We start from the raw sequence: 21,583 nt of genomic DNA on the forward strand, positions 1-21,583 counted from the left end.
TGTAGTCCATTGTTCTAACACAGTACATCATCAATAAGCTTGGCAGATTTTTTTTTTTTTATAATTTCAACTGGTATCAGTGTTTATTTTAAATTTTTTTTTTTTAGGTTATCATCTATTTATATTTTCACAGTTGCATGAAATTACAGGAGGGTCAGACAATTTAATGACTGACCTTCAAAAAGTTAAAGATTTATAAACCATTAAATCACAAATTGTCATTGTCCCATGTCAAAATATACAAAATAAATATCCTTAAATCAACAAATCATTTTTTAAACTATTCATTCCCTAGTCCATTTGTAACTAGCCTAATTCAAAAAGTCTAAATCATTGGATTTTGACTCTAATAACTTCTCAAACAGCATTTTTCTTACTTTGCCTAATTTTTTTTTTAATCGGTTTGTGTGTATACAGTGAAATCTATGTTTACTGACATTTACCGATAAAAATCTAATCCTTCCAAAACTAATTACGAGTGCTTTCTTTTCTTGCAAAGATGTTTAATCAATCAAAAAGAGTTGTGCACCAAGCAAGTAGAAGTTTGCAAAGCTGCACTGTAATATTAAGATTAAGGCTTTGTAATGCTATAGCATCACCTTTATCTGAGGACTGAAAAGCAACACTGACGAGTTCTTAGCTAGTTATACTAGTGGAAAGAAGTCAATCATTTCAGTTGTTCAGATAAAGCCAATTCATGAGATATGTCTAAGCTATCATTTTTAAGACTGCAGCTATACAATGGCTCACCACGTTTACCATAATTTAATTCTCTAATTTTATTTCTAATTAAAATCTCTTTCCAATGTTTTCATGCAATTCTTGAATTAAAAACTTCTAAAGTTGATCCTCACCACGAGTAATAAGCAGCATATATGTGAACATTGAACACGATTGGTACTTGCTCCTGACAGGAAAAAAAATAGGCTTGTACAAGACATTCCCATTGGCCAAAAACAGCAGAAACACGTGCCACGGACACACACTTTATAGCAAGATCAGGAAGCAAATAGTAACAGTTGATCATGTTTTCTAGTAATCAGTATGCATCAGTGACTTTTTTTTTTAATAAATTACTATATGCCATCTACAACTATATAGAAATACCGCTAACCTTTTTTTTAAATTATTTTAAAATCAAAGATTAATTACTGGATGCCAGCATTTATAGAATCTTGTTAATGGTCTTAATGTGAAGGTCTGGTTTTAACAGTATCTGTCCACTTGTGTTTCTATCAGATAACAGTTTCTCTGCTGTCTGCACATGAATATGGTTCATATTTCCACTCTTATTTCTTTGTTCAGAAGGAGTCTTTAAAAAAAATCCTTTTGCTGAAGGACTTAACATATCCTTTTGTTAGGATTAACGAAGTTATGAATAGCAGTTCTAAAATGGAAGCTTACAGAGCGTACAGGAAATGAGGGTCTTAGTTTGGCAAATTTTGGGGGGCATAAGAAGAATATGATTCCAATTTTACTTCCTATCAAATTACAGTTTATAAAGGATTGAGTGAGCATGGATAAAGCTTTTATTGCCACTTTAATAAATATAAAAAGTGGAGATATTAAGCTGTTTTGAATTTAGAGCACCCACATTAAATGTCTGAGGCAACAAAACACAGAATTTCCAAATTAAAAAGCCTAAATTGAGCTCCCACAACTTGCAGTTAAATCAATGAAACTCAGTGCACGTGGTGGCCCTTACAGGATCTGGCCGCAACGTTGCCACTTGGCTCTCAATCTCTTTTACTCCCAATTTCAGCACTTTAAATAATCCCACAAAGTATCATCAGAGCTGTAAAATCTAGATACAGAAAACAAACCTGTAGACTGACAGCCCAAATTCAGATTTCAATGCTATTGTGTGGTTGCTTGAAGTTACCTTAGTTTTCATATAAGGGATTTAAGATGACATTATATGTATTCATTTCAAGAACATCTGACATGTTTGAAGCAGCTGACGATCAAGTATAGTCAGTATTTAGTACCTGTACTGTCCTACTTTTGCACTGATACTGTACTAGCTCTGAAGGTACCATTGCCATAAGAATTAATTTAGTAACAATGCTATGATTAATAATGATGCTTAGTAAATAAATTGGCAAATGATTGCTTCTTTTGTTATATCCTTTAAACAAAATTTAGTGCTGCTGTAAATTAAGGATAATCATTAGTAATGTTTATTTAAAATAGTAATGGGGAGGTTTTGGGGTTTTTTTTAAAAATTCTGACCAGTATTTGCCACTCTACATTGCCTTTTTGTGCAAACACGTGAAACTCTGAAAGTAAAACTGACTCAAAGCTCACTATAAATGAAAGCGGAAGAGGACAGTTTATCCAGAAAAAAAAGGGAAGAGGTGGTTTTGTTTTTTTTTGTTTAAATCCCTCACTTAAGTAACATCAATAGACTGAAACCCTAAGGTCTTTAGTTTAACTAGCATAAGCAGGTGCAAATCCTTGGATTTAAATACAGTTGTGCCCACTTATTTGTATAGGCCCCAAAACTTTCTATTAAAAGTAAGCTGATTGTTTTAGTTTAAATTACTGTAAACTATTTTTGCTCTCCACCTAACTAAAAATGATGCAATATAAATTTGTTACATATATTCCATCAGAATTTGTAAGCCTATTCAACCCAGGCAGTTTAAAAATACCATATCATGGAACTCTGTAAAAACAAGGTACTGAATGGAAATAGTAACCTAACACATTCATACTATGAAGTCTTTATTTCATAACACTGAAGTTTTAACTGCCAACAATGAAAATCTCTTGCGCTTTATTTTCAATAAAATATATATTCTTACCCGACACCTGATCATCTGTCAACCCAAATGCTGACATGACATTTTTGCTGATTTCATCTTGATTTTTTAATGGATCAAAAGCAGACATACTTGCTGCTATAACTTGAGTAGATGGCTTGACAGAAGAGTCAGTAGCAGCAGGTTTTTCTTCGCTACCATCAACAGCATCTATTAACAAAGCAATAGATTTGTTTCTGTTACATAAGCCTTTTCAAAAATTTTTAATTGGTGTACCAATTTGAAGTACCATTCTGTGACAAGGAACCAGTGAAGTTAAATGTTCCATGGCTGCTCATATATATAATTTGCACAGTAAATTTTAAAAACTGCACATACAACTTGTAAGTTGACGTCAGAATAACTGGAGAATGAAGCTTATCTACATACCCGCTATGGAGGTCAATAGAAATTGGTTCAGTCTTAACTCACTTCTGTAGCAGAATGTGATAGTACACTAACTTATTTAGACTGTAAGCTCTTTGGATCATTTTTGTTTTATTTGTACAGTACCGAGCATAATGCGTTCCTGACTGGGGCTCCTAGGCTGTACGGCAACACAAATAATAAAAAAAACTTGAGATCCCAAGACTTCTACCTCCACTTGCAGCAAGGGCCTGCTTTTCTAAATTGTCCCAGCATAGGACAACGACTAGAGAACCCCCAATGAAGCTGCCCAAAAGAGGAAAAACAATCAGGAGAGTTCCATATATTAAGTGTTGTCACTGTGTCTCTGATTGGGTATTATTATATTCCTCAAAGGAGGGTTCAGTTAAGCTGACTGGTAAGGTACAATTCTTTGTATTTATCAAAATGAAATTGCACAACCCCCAGAAAATCCATACGTCAGACACATTGCTGCTATTAAGTAAAAATGGAGCAACTACTTAGGCTCAGATCCTTTTCTCGGGATTAGCAGCTAATGCTTCAAATCAGCTTCTCCCAGCTGATTATTAATCCCCATAAAATGCCATGCACCCCGACAATTGCTGCTTAAAAATCAATATTTGTTTCATTTCATATTTAAGAAACATCACATCTTTTAGGCATCAGAAAGGCAGTGTTATCTAAAGCATTGAGCATAGGACTAAGCCAGGGATTCTCAAGTTCCAAACTTGGTTTCAAGCAGTGATTAGATAAGTCATTATCTTTCCAGCATCCACTCCTCCCTCTCCTCCCATCTGCAAAATAAGCATATTACTACTTACCTAACTCACAGGGGAGTTTAAATGATTGAAATAATATTTAAGAGTACTCTGAAAGATAATGCTTGATTATCTTCAAAGTAACCAGTTAAGAAAGTCAGTCAACGTTTCTTAACTTGGTACAATACCCCTACTAGTTAAAAGACTTTAAGCCAAGCACAGTAAATAAGTTATCTGAAGGGCACTAGCAATTTAAGTTTCTAAAACAGCAACTGAGGAGCAGTCTGCAGACTGAGAGAATTAGTAGGCAAGACTCCCTTTTTTGAGGGATGTAAGAGCACACAGTTTAACTCAGACAATTCTTTAACAGTAGAAATGCCCAACCTACCATTTTCAGGCAGGCTGGTGGAAAGCCCTGGTTCAGCAGGTGGCTCCAAACAATCCAACAAGCAATTCACTTTGTTGCGAAGTTCTATCAGCTCTCGACGGAGATATTTCACCTGATTGGATTCTAGAGGTCTTGGCTGCCCATTAACTATAAAATAGTAATTAAAGAAATGAACTCTGAGGGAACATAGTAACATTTGTGCAGGCACAGGTTAAACAACTTTCTTACACAGTAGTATTCCTAGATGTCAAGCATAAAGTAGTACATCTCTGTCTCTCCTTTGTGGAGGGGAGTTTAAAAATCAAGTGTATTGTAGGCACTGTAGGTATTTGTACAGTCATTTTTCAGAGTCGCAGCTGTCTTAGTCTGTATTCTCAAAAAGAAAAGGAGTACTTGTAGCACCTTAGAGACTAACAAATTTGTTAGTCTCTAAGGTGCTACAAGTACTCCTTTTCTTTGTACAGTCATTGTGGGTCATGAGTGAAAAGACTATGATCTCACATGGGTCCAAAATGCACATTTACCACAACCCAATTTGGCACCTTATTGCATATTACCAGAGCTGCATGGAGAAGTTTGCATGCACCAGCCTGCAATATGCTTAGGTCAACCAAGAATTCATTCTTTTTCAATTACCAGATTTTTTCTGATCTTTCAGTTGCAGAAATTTAAGTGTTAATTGTAAAACAGCAGGTAAAAAAAAAATGTTTAGTCATGTTTAAGTTGGCAGTGTCCCTTAAAAGCATCAGGAACAGTTTACAAAATACAAACTAACATATTTGTCTGTGCAAAAAAAGCTGTGATAAGAACCAACATGTAAGAAATGGTTTGCTTAAACAATCTTTAAAATGTACTTTTTGAACAAAAAAATTTTCAACCACAACTCTCATGTTTTTCTGTCCACTTAGGGTACGTCTACACAGGGATAAAAAAGCCGTGGTCAGCTGACTTGGGCTCACGCTCTGGGGCTGAACAATTGCTGCATACACGTTCAGACTCGGGCTGAAGCCCAAGCCCTAAAACTCTGTGATGGTGAAGGGTCCCAGAGCTCAGGCTCCAGTCCGAGCCCAAACTCCATGAGCTTGAGTCAGCCAATCCAGGCCAGCCATGGCTGTCCTGCAGGTCTTTTATCCCTGTGTCGATATACCCTCTGGATTCAAACTCTTTACATATGCTTGCAGTCCCACAGTTTTTCCTCTTAATTTAAGCCTGAACCATCGCTGGAGCCTATTAACAGTGGAAGAAGGGAGAAGGTCTATATGCACTGCCAGCACCAGAGTGGCTGCCCTCTGTGCTCAATTCATTTCCCACTGTACTTCCTGAGTGTGTATGCATGGTACAATACAATTATCACAAATCAAAATGGAAAACATTTTCCCTCTTTCTGCTCCACAATAAAATTAACAAATGGACAGAATGCACAAAGCCAGTACCACAGTAGTGCTCAAGGACTCCTTATGTCTCTTGACAGAGGGTGCTTACTGCTGTATGAGCACTATATATCAAGCCTACTAGTTGCTTGAACAGTGGTCATTGGCTGAAAAACAGCTCCTTAAAAGGACACAGTCAACTTGAAATCTATTCAATTTTTAAACAAGAAAATGAGTTAAGAATCTTCTGATTTATACCAGTCTGAAGCCCCCTTTTTGTAGTTTATAACCACATTTTATTGTTTCTAATGCTTCTCTCTCCTACGTTGCTGTCTGGAAGACCCACACAAACCAAGGAAAGTGAATGGCTGTATGGAGAAAACAATGAAATTCCCTAAACACAATGCTCTGCCAAATGAATTAAGTAAAGCTGCAAAAATATTTTTTCTTCTAATCTGCAGTTTCTGTAATCTTAGATGCCTCTTGTAACAATAGGGAAAGCTATTTCAGGCAGCAAGGTAATTTTTAAGTGTATGGCATCCTTTTAATTATAAACAGCCTTCATGGAAGGAAATGTCACCAGCATACAAAGAAGAGAGCCTATTGCCTGAATTAAAAGAAATAAAGAAGATCCCCAAACATCTGTACTTACCAAACAATGTCAGTTTAAGTATCCTACTGCATTGAATTGCAAAGGAAAGATCTGAGCTATCAAAAATTGTTATAAGATCTCCATCTGTAAAGAATTTTTTTAAAAATAGTTAATATTGAACAGTAACACAAAAAGTCCCAATGCCCATCTACAATTCAAATGCCCATTTAAAGTAAGATGTTTGCTTTCTTGAAACTGTAATCATAACTTGTTAAACTTGGTTTTAAAGCAACTAGAAAAAAAATTGTTACATGTTACATTACAATTTACATGTACAGCGGTACGACAAATACAATTATGGGCTAATGTAAAATGCACAGAGTTAAGAACACTCATCCTTTCTTAAGTCTTAATGACATGACCAAAAGGTAATTTATAATTTGCTATTTAAATCAGATTAGGAAAAATATTCCTTCCACCAAATTATGAGAGAGATATTAATGAGAGAGCGCATTTAAGAAGTCACTAAGGTAAGTTTGGTGGGGTTTTTTTTAAACCACTCTAATTTTAATATGCTTGATAGTGACAACTTTAGAGTGGATTATTCCACAAACAAGGATATTCAAGTGCGCTTTGTTTATTCCATAAACAAAGGAGTTTTAGACAAAACATATAAGGAAGTTTTCAACAAGATATGCAAGAAGGAAAAGGAAGAGAAATTGGCAGAATAACTCATTTAGATGGAACTCAGACACCATACTTTTGGAAGGATTTTAAATTCCACATACAATCAACCTACCCCTGTAAATGTTTGCACAGAGGGTGGATGAGTTAGGCCATGTCTACACTGCCACTTTACAATGCTGCAACTTTCTTGCTCAGGGGTGTGAAAAAACATCCCCCTGAGCGCTGTAAGTTTCAGCGCTGTAAAGTGGCAGCGTAGACAGTGCCCCAGCGCTGGGTGCTGCTCCCCTCGTGGAGGTGGGTTTTTTATAGTACTGGGAGAGTTCTCTCCCAACACTGCTGCCGCGACTACACAGCCACGTTAAATCACTGCTGCAACAGCGCTTTAACTTTGCTAGTGAAGATATTCCAATAGAGCTCTAATGATTCATTCCCACCAGTTAGAATTACTACATGTCCATTTCAAATGGCTCAGAACAGTGCCCCAGAATTTCATTAGTTGACACAGGTCTATCATGATTGCTTTCTGGAACAGAAAATCCGTAATCTCAATAACCAGGGACTGTGTAAACCAAACCCAATTCTGTTTATTGCAAAAACAAAATGTCATAAGGGAAAAAATGGGTCAAGAAGCCAGAATCAGATAGGTGTAAATAATCCAAGAAACTATTCTCTGAGCATCAGAGCATGAATCTGATCAACACAGAGTAGCATCATTAACAGAAGGCACTACAGTGACTTTCAAAAAGCTAAGAATCCAGTACCTGAGGAAATGCATGGTTAACATTCCAGGCATCTCCACAACAAAAGTACTGGGAAGATTTGAAAGGGTCAAGGCACTTAGAACAGCGGTTCTCAAAATGTGGGTCAGGACCCTAAAGCGGGTCACAAACTTGTTTTTAATGGGATCACCAAGGCCGGCATTAGATTTGCTGGGGCTTGGGCTCCACCCAAGGCGGTGAGTAATTTTTGTGGTCAGAAGGGGGGGTCACAGTGCAATGAAGTTTGAGAATCCCTGACTTAGAATAACATTTTGACATCTCTAAACCCAGAAGTTTGGTGTAAAGCCTTAGCTCCCAATTATTTATTTCAACATGGAGGATCTGAACATGTCTCCTGTTAAAGACAGATGTTGGGAGTTTGCACCTCTTCATTTGCCTTCACAACTACAAGGATAATCCTAAACAGATCTCAAACTTTTAGGACAACATTATGAAATGCTCAGTGCTTTCAACTTTTCTAACATCCAAAGGATGCAAGGACACAAAACCTCAGATTAAGCCCTTAGTGATTATAATCTGCCCCAAGACAATCACGTCAGTAGCTTCTTCCACTCACAGATGGGGCATGAGAGATACTTCTCCCTGTCAGATAACTAATCCAATGCTCACAGCAAGCAATGATATACGTATGATACATGAAACCAAATAAAAAGAGCAATCACATTTTAAAGTAACATTTTAAATAAACCTCACATTATTCAACAAAAACAGTAAAACTTCCAAGATAAGTGTGCACTCCCAGCTTTCTGGAAGGAAGGAAATAACTTGTAATTATAAACTGCTTTTCATCCAAAGATCTGGAAGTGCTTTACAAGTACTTTAAGCCTCAGACTATCTCTGTTTACAGATGAGGAAACTGAGGTACTGAGAGACTAAATGACGTATTCAGGGTTACACCGTAAGAGAAAGCTGGGAACAGAATGCAGTCCTGACTCCTAAATCCCGTCCTAATCATGCTTCCTCCCCAAAGAATTCTTTTGGAGGCCACTCTAAAAATTCAGATAGCTTTCAGCATAAATACTGGGAATGGCCAACAATTAAGAGTGAAAATAATAACCATCTTAAATTTAATTAATGTTTAGATATATATTCTGAGTAAAGATTGATTGCAGGCTGATAAGCTTGAAAACTGGAAGTTTGAAGATTTAAATATTCTAGCTGCGCCATCTTCTTACAAAAAATCATGCTGAAGTATTAACTAGTGTCATAGAATCATAAAAACATAGGGCTGGAAGGAAGGGACCTCGACAGGTTATCAAACCCAGCCCCCTATGCTGAGGCAGGACCAAGAAAGCCATCCCTGATAAATGTTTTTCCAACCTGTTCTTAAAACCCTCCAATGATGGGGTTCCACAACCTCCCTTGGAATCCTACTGGAGAACCTAACTACCATTATAGTTAGAAAGATTTTCCGAATACCTAATCTAAATCTCTTTTGCTGCAGATTAAGCCCATTAAGTCGTGTTCTACTTACAGCAGATATGGAGAACTACTGATCACTGTCATCTGTAGAAGAGCCCTTCACATACTTAAGAGAAGACTGAGGGAGGACCTGATAAATTGTCAAGACTAAACATCCCTAGGTCCATCTTTCCTCATAGGTCAGGTTTTCTATACCTTTTAGCATTTTTGTTGCTCTCCTCTGGACTCTCACTAGTTTATCCTTCCTAAAGTGTGGTGCCCAGAATTGGACACAATACTCCAGCTGGGGCCTCAACCAATGACAGTAGGGTGGGACAATTACATGCTGTGTCTTACATACAACAGTCCTGTTAATACACCCCAGAATATTAGCCATTTTATGCAATTTCATCACATTGATGACTCATTCATTTTGCGATCAACTTTTACCCCCAGATCCTTTTCAACAGTACAACCTAGACAGATATTCCCCATTTCATAGTTCTGCGTTTTATTTTTTCTTTCCTAAGCATAGTACTTTGCACTTGTCTTTACTGAATTTCATCTTGTTGATTTCAGAACAATTCTTCAATTTGCCAAGGTCATTTTGAATTCTAATCCTGTCCTCCAAAGTACTAGCAACCCATCCCAGCTTGGTGTCATCAACAAACTTTATAAGCACACTCTCTGTTCTGTTATCCAAGTCAAACATGAAAACATGGAATAGTACCCGACCCATAACTGACCCCTGTAGGGCCCCACTAGATATGCACACCCAGTTTGACAGCAAGCCATTGATAATTACTCTAAATAAGTCTTTTAAGCAGTTGGACAGCCATTATAGACTGGATTCTGACTAACTGGGAGGAATTGGTTGCGAATCTGAAGGTGGAAGACAATCTGGCTAGAAGTTATTATGGAATGATAGATTTCATGCTTCCAAAGGAAAGGAAGGAGTGCACGCAGCAGAATAAGGACACTCTTCACCTTTTTTTAAGTCCGTAAAACCTATTGTTCCATAATTACTTTAGCCAGATTGCCTTCCACCTTAAGATTCGCAACCAATACCTCCCTCTTAGTCAGAATCAAGTCTATAGCAATGGCTGTCTACTTAGTTACTTCTTCCATTTTGTGAAACAAGAAGTTATCCCCAATACATTCTGAGAATTTATTGGAAATTTTATTTTGCCATATGTAACAAAATGTAAGATTTGGCCTTTTTAGCTTTCAGATCTGTTACCACTTTCTTAAAAAAAAAAAAAAAAAAAGTGATTGAATATCAGATCGCTTTGTTATGATATTTTCCCCAAATGGTTAACTTTTTAAAGTTACCCTATATTTTGTCTCCTAAGGCTATTGTTCTTATTTCCCAGTTCAGGCACAGCCCCCCACCCCCGCATAGCTGATGCTGTTGGAAGAATTGTTTGGCACCGCGACCACTGGGCAGCAGTGGTTGCTACTAAAGATCTTAATATTCTACCACTGCCCCAAAGATACCAGACGTATTTCTGGAAGGATGTAAGGGACGCTCTATCAGACCCAAAAACACATCGCGTCACTGGGTATGTCCGGAGGGAACTAGGGGCTACCTTCTGATGTCATGAGATGATTCCCAGCTGGCCATGAGTTTGCAGTCCTAGAGAATATGCAGTAAGTCTCCCTAGAACTGGTCATTTTCCTCTACTCCCATTGTCTGATTGTTTGCACGGTGTCTAAGGGCACCACCCTCTATGGCCCTCTCTTCTGGTGTGCCCAGAAAGATCCCTGAATGGTCCATTTCTGTATCATCTCCACTTTTCCAAAATCCTTTTTAAAATGTGGAAAGCAGAACGGCAGGTAGCATTCCAGTATCTGTCTCACCAATGCTATAGAGAGGTAAAATCACCTCCCTATTCCTAGTCATTACCTCTGCTGTTTATTTATCCAAGGATCGCATTAGCCCTTTTTGCCAAACACTGGGAGCTCACATTCAGTTGCTTGTCCTCTACAAACCCTAAATCTTTTTCAGTCACAGCTTTCCAGGATACAATATCCCATTCTGTAGGTATGGCCTGCATTCCTTATTCCTAACTTTGTATTTGGCTGCAATAAAAAGCATTGTTTGAATGGGATAGTTTACCCTGCAATCCAGATTGCTCTGTATGACTGCCCTCTCATCATTATTTATCACTCTAATCTTTGTTTAAAATGCACGTTTTATCAGCAATGATTTCACATTTATTCCCACATCATTATGAAAAAAATGCCAAGTTGTGCCTACCACCAATCCCAACGGGTCCCCACTAGAAGCAACCCAACTCAATGATATTTCCCCATTGACGATTACTTTTTCATCTCTGTCAGCCAGTTCTTAATCGATTTTACATGTGCTTTAATGATATTATATATAGTAAATTTTTAATCATACTGTTGTGTGATAGTTATGCGTTTCATTGATAAAGGTAATCTCAAAGAATAAAATCAGATTTCTTGGACCAGACTTATATTCCATAAAACCATGGGGACTACCATTAATCGTATCCTTTGATTCTTTATCAGCTGAATCCCAGATCAGTTTTTCCATTATTTTGCCCAACGCTGAGCTCAGGCTAGCCACCCTATAGTTACCTGGGTCATGCTGCTTGCCCTTTCTTAATACTGGTATAACATTAACCATCTTCCAGTCTTCTTCAATTTCTGCAGTATTGCAAGATTTATTAAAAATTATCAGCAGGCCAGAGATGATCTGAGCAAACTCTTTTAGTACTCTCATGGGTACATGTTATCCAGGCCTAGTGATTTAAAAATGTTTATCTCTAGTAGATATTATCTAACATCCTCCTAAGTTACTACTGGACTGGAAAGTATAACATCCTTATTAATAAAAAGAAAAGGAGTACTTGTGGCACCTTAGAGACTAACAAATTTATTTGAGCATAAGCTTTCGTGACCTACAGCTCGATGAAGTGAGCTGTAGCTCACGAAAGCTTATGCTCAAATAAATTTGTTAGTCTCTAAGGTGCCACAAGTACTCCTTTTCTTTTTGCGAATACAGACTAACACGGCTGCTACTCTGAAACCTATCCTTATTAATATGAGTATATGATCCTGTTTCTTTCCAGATTCAGAACAAAAATATTTATCTATACTACTTCCTTTTCTGCAAATAATTTTACACTCTCTGTCTAGTAATGGACCTATACAATAGCCAGAATTTCTCTTGTTCCTAGTATACTTAAACACCTCCCTATTGTCCTTAGTTCTGCCAAGCATGGCTTGTCCCTTAATGTCTTTAGCTTCCCTTATTAATCTTCTCCACTTCATAAATTCTAATTTATAAGGATAGCTATTTCCAATTTCTGCCTTAACTTCATCACTGAATCTAGATGGGCTTTTTGCCAAAGTTGTACTCTTTCTTGTGAAATTGTGGAATTTTGGCCATCTAATAAACTCTTGCTTAAAAACCACCCAGTTTTCATTCACATTTTTCTATCTACATTTTTCCTCCCAGTCAATTTCTCTCATAATTTTCCTCATCTTTGGGAAATTAGCCTTTTTGAGGTACCAAGTTTATCTGTTACTGATTGGGACGGTCCTCTGCCCATACTGAATGTGATCAGGTCATGGTCATTGGTCCCTGTGTACCCACCAACTTCCAGTTACCTATCACGAGGCAGCAACTCTGTTGGATACAATACTTTTTGTATCAGACAACCATGTATAATTTTTAGAAATTCATGTTTTACTGCTGACTTCATGAGATCTCCACCATATGCCTCTGTAACAGGCTATACTGGCCATTTAAGCACAGATGGGGGCCAAAGAACCCTGTTTCAGGAAGGCTGGAACAAAAAAAAAAAAAAAAAAAAAAGGCCTAGAAGTGGCTAAACACAGAGCAAGAGAAAGGAAGTGATCTCAAGGGGATTAGCGTGTAGGGAAAATCCAGGCTCTCTTTAAGGGCCTGGAACAAGAAGCCCTATAGCGTAGGGTACAGCAGGGCTTCATCTCAGTTGGCTGAGAGAGACAGAACAGGGAAGGAGGGCTGAGGACTCCTGATCCCAGATGAGAGAGACTGTCCTTTAGTCTGTCCCCAAGAAGAGAGAGATAAACTCCTGATCTAAGGAATGAATTCTAACCCAGTCAAAGAAAGGAGAAACTGTTTAATTAGCTAACCCAATCCAGGAGTGCAATGGATTCCTGATCCAAGGAGGGAAAGCGCTTTTATTCTAAACATGCTCTGAGATAGAACTGTGGATTCCTGAGGCAAGGGGGAAGAGGCTACTTTAGTTGTACCCAGCTCCCAGAGGAGGTTAATACGCTACTATACTAAGAGCAAGGATCTGAACTGTACACCGCCCGGGGAGAAGGGCTGTAGACTCCTGGTTCCTATAAAACAACTAATAGAGTTATTACCTGGCTAAGAAATCTACCTGAATACTCACACCAACCCCAGAGGGCCATGAACGAAAAAGGTTGAGAAGGAAACTGAGGCAGGGCACCATTTCAGGCCATGTTGGGCATGCTGAAGGAGACCACTGTACTACAGTCCCAACCTGAAGTCCCCCCCATTACAGCACAATTTTACTTTCCCTCCATTAGGGCAGATACTTGAGTAGTAACTCACTCTGTTCTCTGGTTTGACTCAGTCGTCTGTAACTTGATCCCCACTGGTATCCCCTCCTGGGCTTTGTTTGTTAGCACACTGATCCATATGAATGCAACATCATATGGTTCTGGGTTATCAGTAACTAGCAACCCATGTGTCAAGGTTCTTTCCCCACTCTGAACTCTAGGGTACAGATGTGGGGACCTGCATGAAAAAACCGTGAAGTTTATTTTTACCACCTTAGGTTTAAACTTCCCCAAGGTACAAACTATTTTACCTTTTGTCCCTGGACTTTATTGCTGCCACCACCAAGAGTCTAACAAAATATAACCGTGAAAGAGCCTACTTGGAAAAGTCTTTCCCCCAAAATCCCCCCCAAACCCTACACCCCCTTTCCTGGGGAAGGCTTGATAAAAATCCTCACCAATTTGCATTGGTGAACACAGATCCAAACCCTTAGATCTTAAGTTCTTAAAAGAAGAATTTTAATTGAAGAAAAAGTAAAAGAATCAGCTCTGTAAAATCAGGATGGTAAATACCTTACAGGGTAATCAGATTCAAAACATAGAGAATCCTTCTAGGCAAAACCTTAAGTTACAAAAAGACACAAAAACAGGAATCTACATTCCATTCAGCACAACTTATTTTTATCAGCCATTTAAACAAAACAATCTATCGCATATCTAACTAGATTGCTTATTAACCCTTTACAGGAGTTCTGACCTGCATTCCTGCTCTGGTCCCGGCAAAAGACACGCACAGACAGAGAGAACCCTTTGTTCCCCCCCCCACCCTCCAGCTTTGAAAGTATCTTGTCTCCTCATTGGTCATTTTGGTCAAGTACCAGTGAGGTTATCTTTAGCTTTTTAACCCTTCACAGGTGAAAGGGTTTTTCCTCTGGCCAGGAGGGATTTAAAGGTGGTTAGCCTTCCCTTTATATTTATGACACCATGTTATTTTGCAAATACAAAATAATAAAATGAAAAACTCACCCCCACAGCTGGCTGCAGCAAGTTGGACTTAGCTCCCTGCTCCAGGCTTCATGACCTGGCATACAGGGTCACAGCATTACTCACTCAAATTTGGCCCAGCTGTCCCTCTGTCATGGCAGAGGGGCAACGGGCCCAAACAGGAGTGGTGCTGCAACCCCATGTGGAAGGTGATGCCCAGAGGAGGGAGCCTGACCCAGCCCCTCGAGACAGGAGTCACCTCTGCTGATTGAGTGCAGGGGGCTTGCTCTGCAATCCCCCATCCCGCCTCCCCCACAGTGGCAGGACCCCAACCCTTCCCACACCCACAGGGATAAAATGGATAAAACAAAACACTAAATTCACAAAAAATAAGTTAAAAATTATAAAAAATTTCTATCAATTTTAAAACAGGAAATGGTGTCTTTAAGAGCAACAGCCCAGTATTTATTAATCAGGAAGTGGGAAGGGCTGTTATGATTCATTAATTGGTGAGCATGGGAGAAGAGTATTAGTTGTTGAGAGAAGAAAAGCCTTTTCACATGAGCAAAGCAGGATGTGCTGTTATCCACTTTTACTTGGGCCCCTCCCTTTTTTTTTTTTTTGGTAGTGTGTGGCCATGACAGTATGTATAAATCCTGAAGGATCTCTGACCCCCACCCCACTAAATCACGGTGGCACAATTACTGCCCCTGTTGGTTCAACATCTCAAAAAGGGATTATAAAATTTAGACAGTGTATACCGTGGAAAATACAAACAGAAGCAAGACTTTTCAAAATGGAATTTACATGTTAAAGTATTTTCCCTGAATATAATATCCCCATCTTCACTTAGACTCCTTTACAAATGGTTCTAGCCTAAATTAAGAACAACTCTTATTGCATGGTGCTGTTGTCACATTATTGAAAACTTAAATTATCTTCAGAGGAGTAATTTAGCAACAAACATCTCCACAACTAATTCACTGGCAAAAGGTACCTGCGGGTAAGGGTTCATCTCAAAACACAATATTAAAAGTAAGTTTACAATCAATCCTACACTCAAGAACAGTACTATCCAGTTGGTTACCTCCGCTCCCCCAAATACACAGGATTTCTTCGATACTGAAGTGTCAGACTCATTTCTGAGGCTTCAGAGTAGCAGCCGTGTTAGTCTGTATTCGCAAAAAGAAAAGGAGTACTTGTGGCACCTTAGAGACTAACAAATTTATTAGAGCATAAGCTTTCGTGAGCTACAGCTCACTTACAGCATGCATCCGATGAAGTGAGCTGTAGCTCACGAAAGCTTATGCTCTAATAAATTTGTTAGTCTCTAAGGTGCCACAAGTACTCCTTTTCTTATTTCTGAGGCTGTATTTGTTGAGCATCAATCTATGAGATTTTTTTTGTGGATACATTAAGATATATTGTAATTGTGTAACCTCTTTTCCCATGGAGTCCAACCACCATGTTCAATTGTTCAATCATTGCTGATGAGGAAGTACTTAGGAAGAAATGAATTCCTCTTAAGTTTTTCCTCTGAAACTGTCAAGAGGGTTTCCTTATGTTTTATATGTCGTGGCCCCTCTTCCTGTGGAGAATTCATGTTTGGCTAATGCTCCAGAATTCTAATATATAAAGGTGTTTGCATGATGACCAAGGTAGAAGATGCCATTTTCAAAACTGTTGAAACTGTTTTTGAAAGGTCTTAAGATTTTCTTCCAACAAAAGGCAGCTGCCACAGAGAAATCAAAAATGATCCCTACACAAAAGACCAGACTGAGTTAAGGTTGCTTACCTCTCTAATTATCCGCAGCTGTGATAACAGGAAAAAGGTCAGACCATAGATACTATGCTAATGTCAACACCTTACTGTGACAAAGGAGAGACTACAGGAGGTTGGAGCCATGAATATTTTTGTAACCTCCCTCTACTCTGTCAAATACATGAGGAGATGCATAGTACACTCTCAACAGAAACAGCTTTTATAGACTGGCATAATCTCATAATATAAATAGTTTATATATCCCAAGAACAGGAATATCCAGAAGTAATTTTCAAAAGGTGAGTTTTATGACAGTTTTCAGTCTCACATAAATTGTATCTAATCAATAACATTAACAAGAACACCATACCTTCATCTTTATACTTTATTGTGACTTCATCATTGCTCAGAAGTTTTCCTCTGAAAACTCTCTGCATCATCAGCACTAGCTCATCATAGGTGATGTCCTCATTATGAATAGGAATTCTCCTAATATCCTCCCCCAGCTGAGCTTTAATAATCAGCTTCCCACTTAAATCCAGCTGTCCATTCATGGTGGACTCCAGATCTCCTACAGACCTGTTAACAAAAAACATTTACACAACATCTTTTAGAAGATGATTTGTTTCACAACCACCACAGTCCTATACAATACACAGTTCTGTAACTTTCTGGATTTCAGAAACATTATTGTGAAAATATGCTCTAGAGCAGCTTTCTTGGGTACATCCATGCAAAACTATGTTCTCTCAATTGTTAATTTATTAGACTTATTACAACCGTTCAAGTGCAAAATGGAGATTTACAAAATGAGATATTTAAAAATAATCTTTGCTCTGTGTTTTAAGCCAAATTTTAAAGTTCTGAGATGAAATATATGCTTTTTACTGCCCACAAAGCTATGGGGAAAAAATTATTTTTGTTCAAAATGTAACTTTTACCATGTTATGATGTGTGCCTTCAAGTAGATATATTTACATGTAAAATAATTCAGGGTTTGTATTTGAGAGACACGTGTATTTCATGGAGACTAGGAACACTGCAAAAGCACTTTGCCTTAATAAATAAAAAAGGCATGTATGATCATCTCTCTAGCTATTTCTATGGGACCCACAAATATGGTATCTCACAGCCACAAGTAATGTAGATAAAATGCAAAGCAACAATGCTTGTTCTTGTTTTGGAGAGTGGAGGAGATTTGGCAGAAGGAGAGTTTTGTAGGAGGATCAAATTGGGATGTGTGTCACTCTGGATGCAAGCAATAAGGAGGAAATGAGCCATCTAAAAACTGGTTTCATTTTAAGTGGCTAGATCACACTTAAGCTTTCCTGCAAAACCAGTATATCTGATCACTAATGCATGTGTCATGTTTTAGGATGCAACCAATAAAGAGAGAAAACTACATCTAACCCATTTTTCACAATGGGATTTTTTTAATATAAAGCAAAAAATAACCTATTTAAGCTATTTTTAAATTTCAGTTTTGTTTTCAGCCTTTTTTAAATTCCCAAATTTGTTGAGAAGTTAAATGAAGATAGAGAGCTTTCTTACGTAGTTATGAAGCTTATAACTATTCCTATATTAGGAGAGCAGTGTCTAAATCAGAAGTTGTAACTTCGGTGAAAGTCTGGACTTTAACGTTTGAGTTAATTTTTTTTTAATTTTAATAAAAATATACAGCTTGAAAATTACTAGTTTGCCTGAAACACCAAATTTCAGAAAAAAAATCAGAAATCCTCAGCAAGAAACGTTAACGCAAAAAAAGTACATAGTAGGAAAGGTTTTGTTTGCCAAAAATATTTCATTATACCGTTGTGCAAAAAAATGTTTCTCAGAATAGGGGTGCAAAGGAAGCCTAGGAAAAGAGCCTGGGGAACACCGTTTTTCTCTCTCCAGATCCTTGCATAATGCCAGGGAACACCAAGCTCCGGAGTGGGAGGAAACAAGAGGGATTTCTTCATTATCCTGATACCTTCAGAGGAGACCTGAGAGAGCTCAGAAGTTAGGAAGTCTTACAATTCAAAACCCCTGCTGCCAAAGAGGTAGGCAGACAGGAAGGTGTACTGAAGAAAGGGAGGGGCCATAGCTTGAGTATTCTTGATTTTTCCCAATTTCCTTTGAAAAAATCCTTATAGGCACACGCAGGAGACTAGATATACACTTTTTTTTTTCTTAAGAACATACTGTTTAAAGCGTGTTTATTAGAAACTTGCTTAAGTTGATCAATTTTAAAAGTTTTCAACATGAAGAACGTCTTTTTCACTTTATATAATAAGAGAAAAGTTTTTCTAATAAGGCCTTAAGTATGTTAATCTTGATGCTTCTCCACATATTTAGCCCAGTGTTTTGACATCTGATAAGAAACCAAACTATACTGTGATGCTACAACACAAGTGGGAGTACTAAGGCCTTCACAAAAGAACAGAAGTCCTGAGTTATTTCATCTGAATCTAACAGGTTTTCCTATATAAAAGGCAATAATATTGTTCCGACTGATGCTTACTATATGGCAGCTTTCAAAAAAAAAAGCAAACAAGCAGCTATCTTACAAAGGTCACTTTTTCTGGTAGTTCAGAAAAGGGGATGGGAATTAGACAGGCACAGAGAGTGTGCTACTGTATTATACAGCCCTCTTCACTGCACTAAGAGTGCCTTTCAGGTCAGATTTGAGACACATTCACTGAGCAACATACTGAAGCTTGTACCACGGCTATGGCGTTGTTCATGTTCTTTGGACAGGGAAATTTACACTCCAGGGCTTGTGAGATGTGATGAGTTACTGGAAAGAAGTATTATGAAAACTGTTTTTATGACATATCATTCATATCACCTCTAGATCTTCCTTTACTTCCTTGCCACCAATATCTTTTTTATAACAGTAATTACCTTGTCTTACAGATTTGCTAGACTGTTTTTCAGGTTCCCTGCTTCACTTCCAGCTGGTGTTCAGATGTCCCGCCATGCACTGCCAGAAGCGATGCTGATCAATGATAGATTATAGATAGGGCATGGAATCTGCATCAGAAAACCAAGAAGGATTAACTTATTGTGAGCCTTCACTGCAGCTACGTGCTTTTCATATTATCCAACTTGGCATGTTACAGGGAAGAAACAGAATGAATTTACTTTAACAATTTGATATTTAAAGTCTGAGTAACAGTGAAGATTGTATTTCACCCGTAACATATTTTACCAGCTTTCATAATTTTGCTTGACAATTGCTAACAGTCTAGACTTCCCAGTCTAACACTTTCAAAACAGACATGATAAAAGGATTCATCACCCAAAATACACATACATCGTTTAAATATCTTCTCAACATCCAAAAATAAATTTTAAAAAATTAAGTTTAAATTTTAGATTGATTTTGCAATATTATAGCCCAGGCCTCAACTTCCTCATTAAAGGCTGGAGCTGCTCTGACATTAAGTGAAAGTCCTCAGGACACCATGAGGACAGGGATTCTTTGGAGCAGAGAAGTGCTAATGTCACTTTTCCACAGGAAAAAGAGCTAAACTGGACAAAAGGAAGTACAGTGGCAATCATGGCCAGAGAGCCACAGCCACTGAAAGAAAGATTGCTCTTTAGAAAAGAGAGCTAAGGGACAAAGGGAAAGGTGGGCAAGAGAGGAACGCCTTCCTGCCCCACTACCAGGAGACCTTCATTCCTTTTTGGTAGGTTACTGCAGCTAGCCCTGCTCATGGGCTCTTTCCCTAAGTGACAGATTTATAACTCCCTTTCTACAGACAAAAAGAAAAGGAGTACTTGTGGCACCTTAGAGACTAACAAATTTATTAGAGCATAAGCTTTCGTGAGCTACAGCTCACTTCTTCGGATGCATTTGGTGGAAAAAACAGAGGGGAGATTTATATACACACACAGAGAACATGAAACAATGGGTTTATCATACACACTGTAAGGAGAAAGAAAAGGAGAACTTGTGGCACCTTAGAGACTAACAAAAGTGATCACTTAAGATAAGCCATCACCAGCAGCGGGGGGGGGGGGGGGGGGGAGGAGGGGGAAGGAGGAAAACCTTTCATGGTGACAAGCAAGGTAGGCTAATTCCAGCAGTTAACAAGAATATCTGAGGAACAGTGGGGGGTGGGGTGGGGGGGAGAAATAACATGGGGAAATAGTTTTACATTGTGTAATGACTCATCCATTCCCAGTCTCTATTCAAGCCTAAATTAATTGTATCCAGTTTGCAAATTAATTCCAATTCAGCAGTCTCTCGTTGGAGTCTGTTTTTGAAGCTTTTTTGTTGAAGGATAGCCACTCTTAGGTCTGTAATCGAGTGACCAGAGAGATTGAAGTGTTCTCCAACTGGTTTTTGAATATTATAATTCTTGACGTCTGATTTGTGTCCATTCATTCTTTTACGTAGAGACTGTCCAGTTTGGCCAATGTACATGGCAGAGGGGCATTGCTGGCACATGATGGCATATATCACATTGGTAGATGCGCAGGTGAACGAGCCTCTGATAGACTATTACAGGGGTAGAATGAAGCTACTGAAAGCTCCATGGTGCTACTGCTAGAGAAAGGTGAAAGCCAAATGACTCCTGCTACAGAGACAAAGAAAGGGTAATGAGACATGAACCAGTTCAAGGACATTTTGTTCACTCCCCTAACAGAAGCTGACGACAACTGTCAGCAGCCCCAACTCTCACCTCTCTGGCTATCTCCGTCTAGACTCACAAGAAGACAGAGGGACTGCAGATCCCAGCCCCCTCTCGTCAGTCAATGCTGGCTTCTTTGTATATAGAGAAAAGGGGTGGGGGCAGGGTAGTGTCACTCCACACGTTGCACTCAGCTTTCAGTAGGGTCTCCAGTTGTCTAACCCTCATGCTGCTCTGAAAACGTTCCTTCATTATGTCAGAGCAGCACCAATGGCTCTTGTTCCCAACCAGGAAGTGGAGACAAGGACTATAAAATTACAAATTTGATCTCAAATTAACTTTTTTTTTTTAAATTATATACGTGCATGTGTATGTATGTAGTGTACTCTGGCATGAGAATCACACTTTAACCTTACTAGCAACCATAAGAATCAACTCTATAGCCTTGAATCCAAAGGCTAAAAGTGGCCTCCAGATGCATGGAGTGTACGACTGCAT

At 38.4% G+C, this 21,583-nt stretch overlaps 1 protein-coding gene across 12 annotated transcripts in view; it reads right to left on the reverse strand.

Moving 5' to 3' along the window:
• Nucleotides 1-21,583, reverse strand: part of TFG (trafficking from ER to golgi regulator) — a 35,003-nt gene that overhangs the window by 11,530 nt on the left and 1,890 nt on the right. For 6 of the 12 annotated variants that reach the window (XM_043511205.1, XM_043511199.1, XM_043511219.1 and 3 more), the window contains exons 2-6: nt 19,350-19,478; nt 16,834-17,042; nt 6,360-6,443; nt 4,338-4,484; nt 2,808-2,975 (exon numbers count right to left, since the gene is read on the reverse strand). In XM_043511205.1, coding sequence (XP_043367140.1) covers nt 2,808-2,975; nt 4,338-4,484; nt 6,360-6,443; nt 16,834-17,017 — 583 coding nt within the window. In that variant the 5' untranslated portion in view covers nt 17,018-17,042; nt 19,350-19,478. The remainder of the gene's footprint in view (nt 1-2,807; nt 2,976-4,337; nt 4,485-6,359; nt 6,444-16,833; nt 17,043-19,349; nt 19,479-21,583) is intronic. The other 6 variants (XM_043511231.1, XM_043511226.1, XM_038374744.2 and 3 more) reach the window with 1 other exon arrangement.

Source organism: Dermochelys coriacea, chromosome 1, assembly GCF_009764565.3.
Source record: "Dermochelys coriacea isolate rDerCor1 chromosome 1, rDerCor1.pri.v4, whole genome shotgun sequence".
In the NCBI taxonomy this organism is placed as follows: Eukaryota; Metazoa; Chordata; order Testudines; family Dermochelyidae; genus Dermochelys; species Dermochelys coriacea.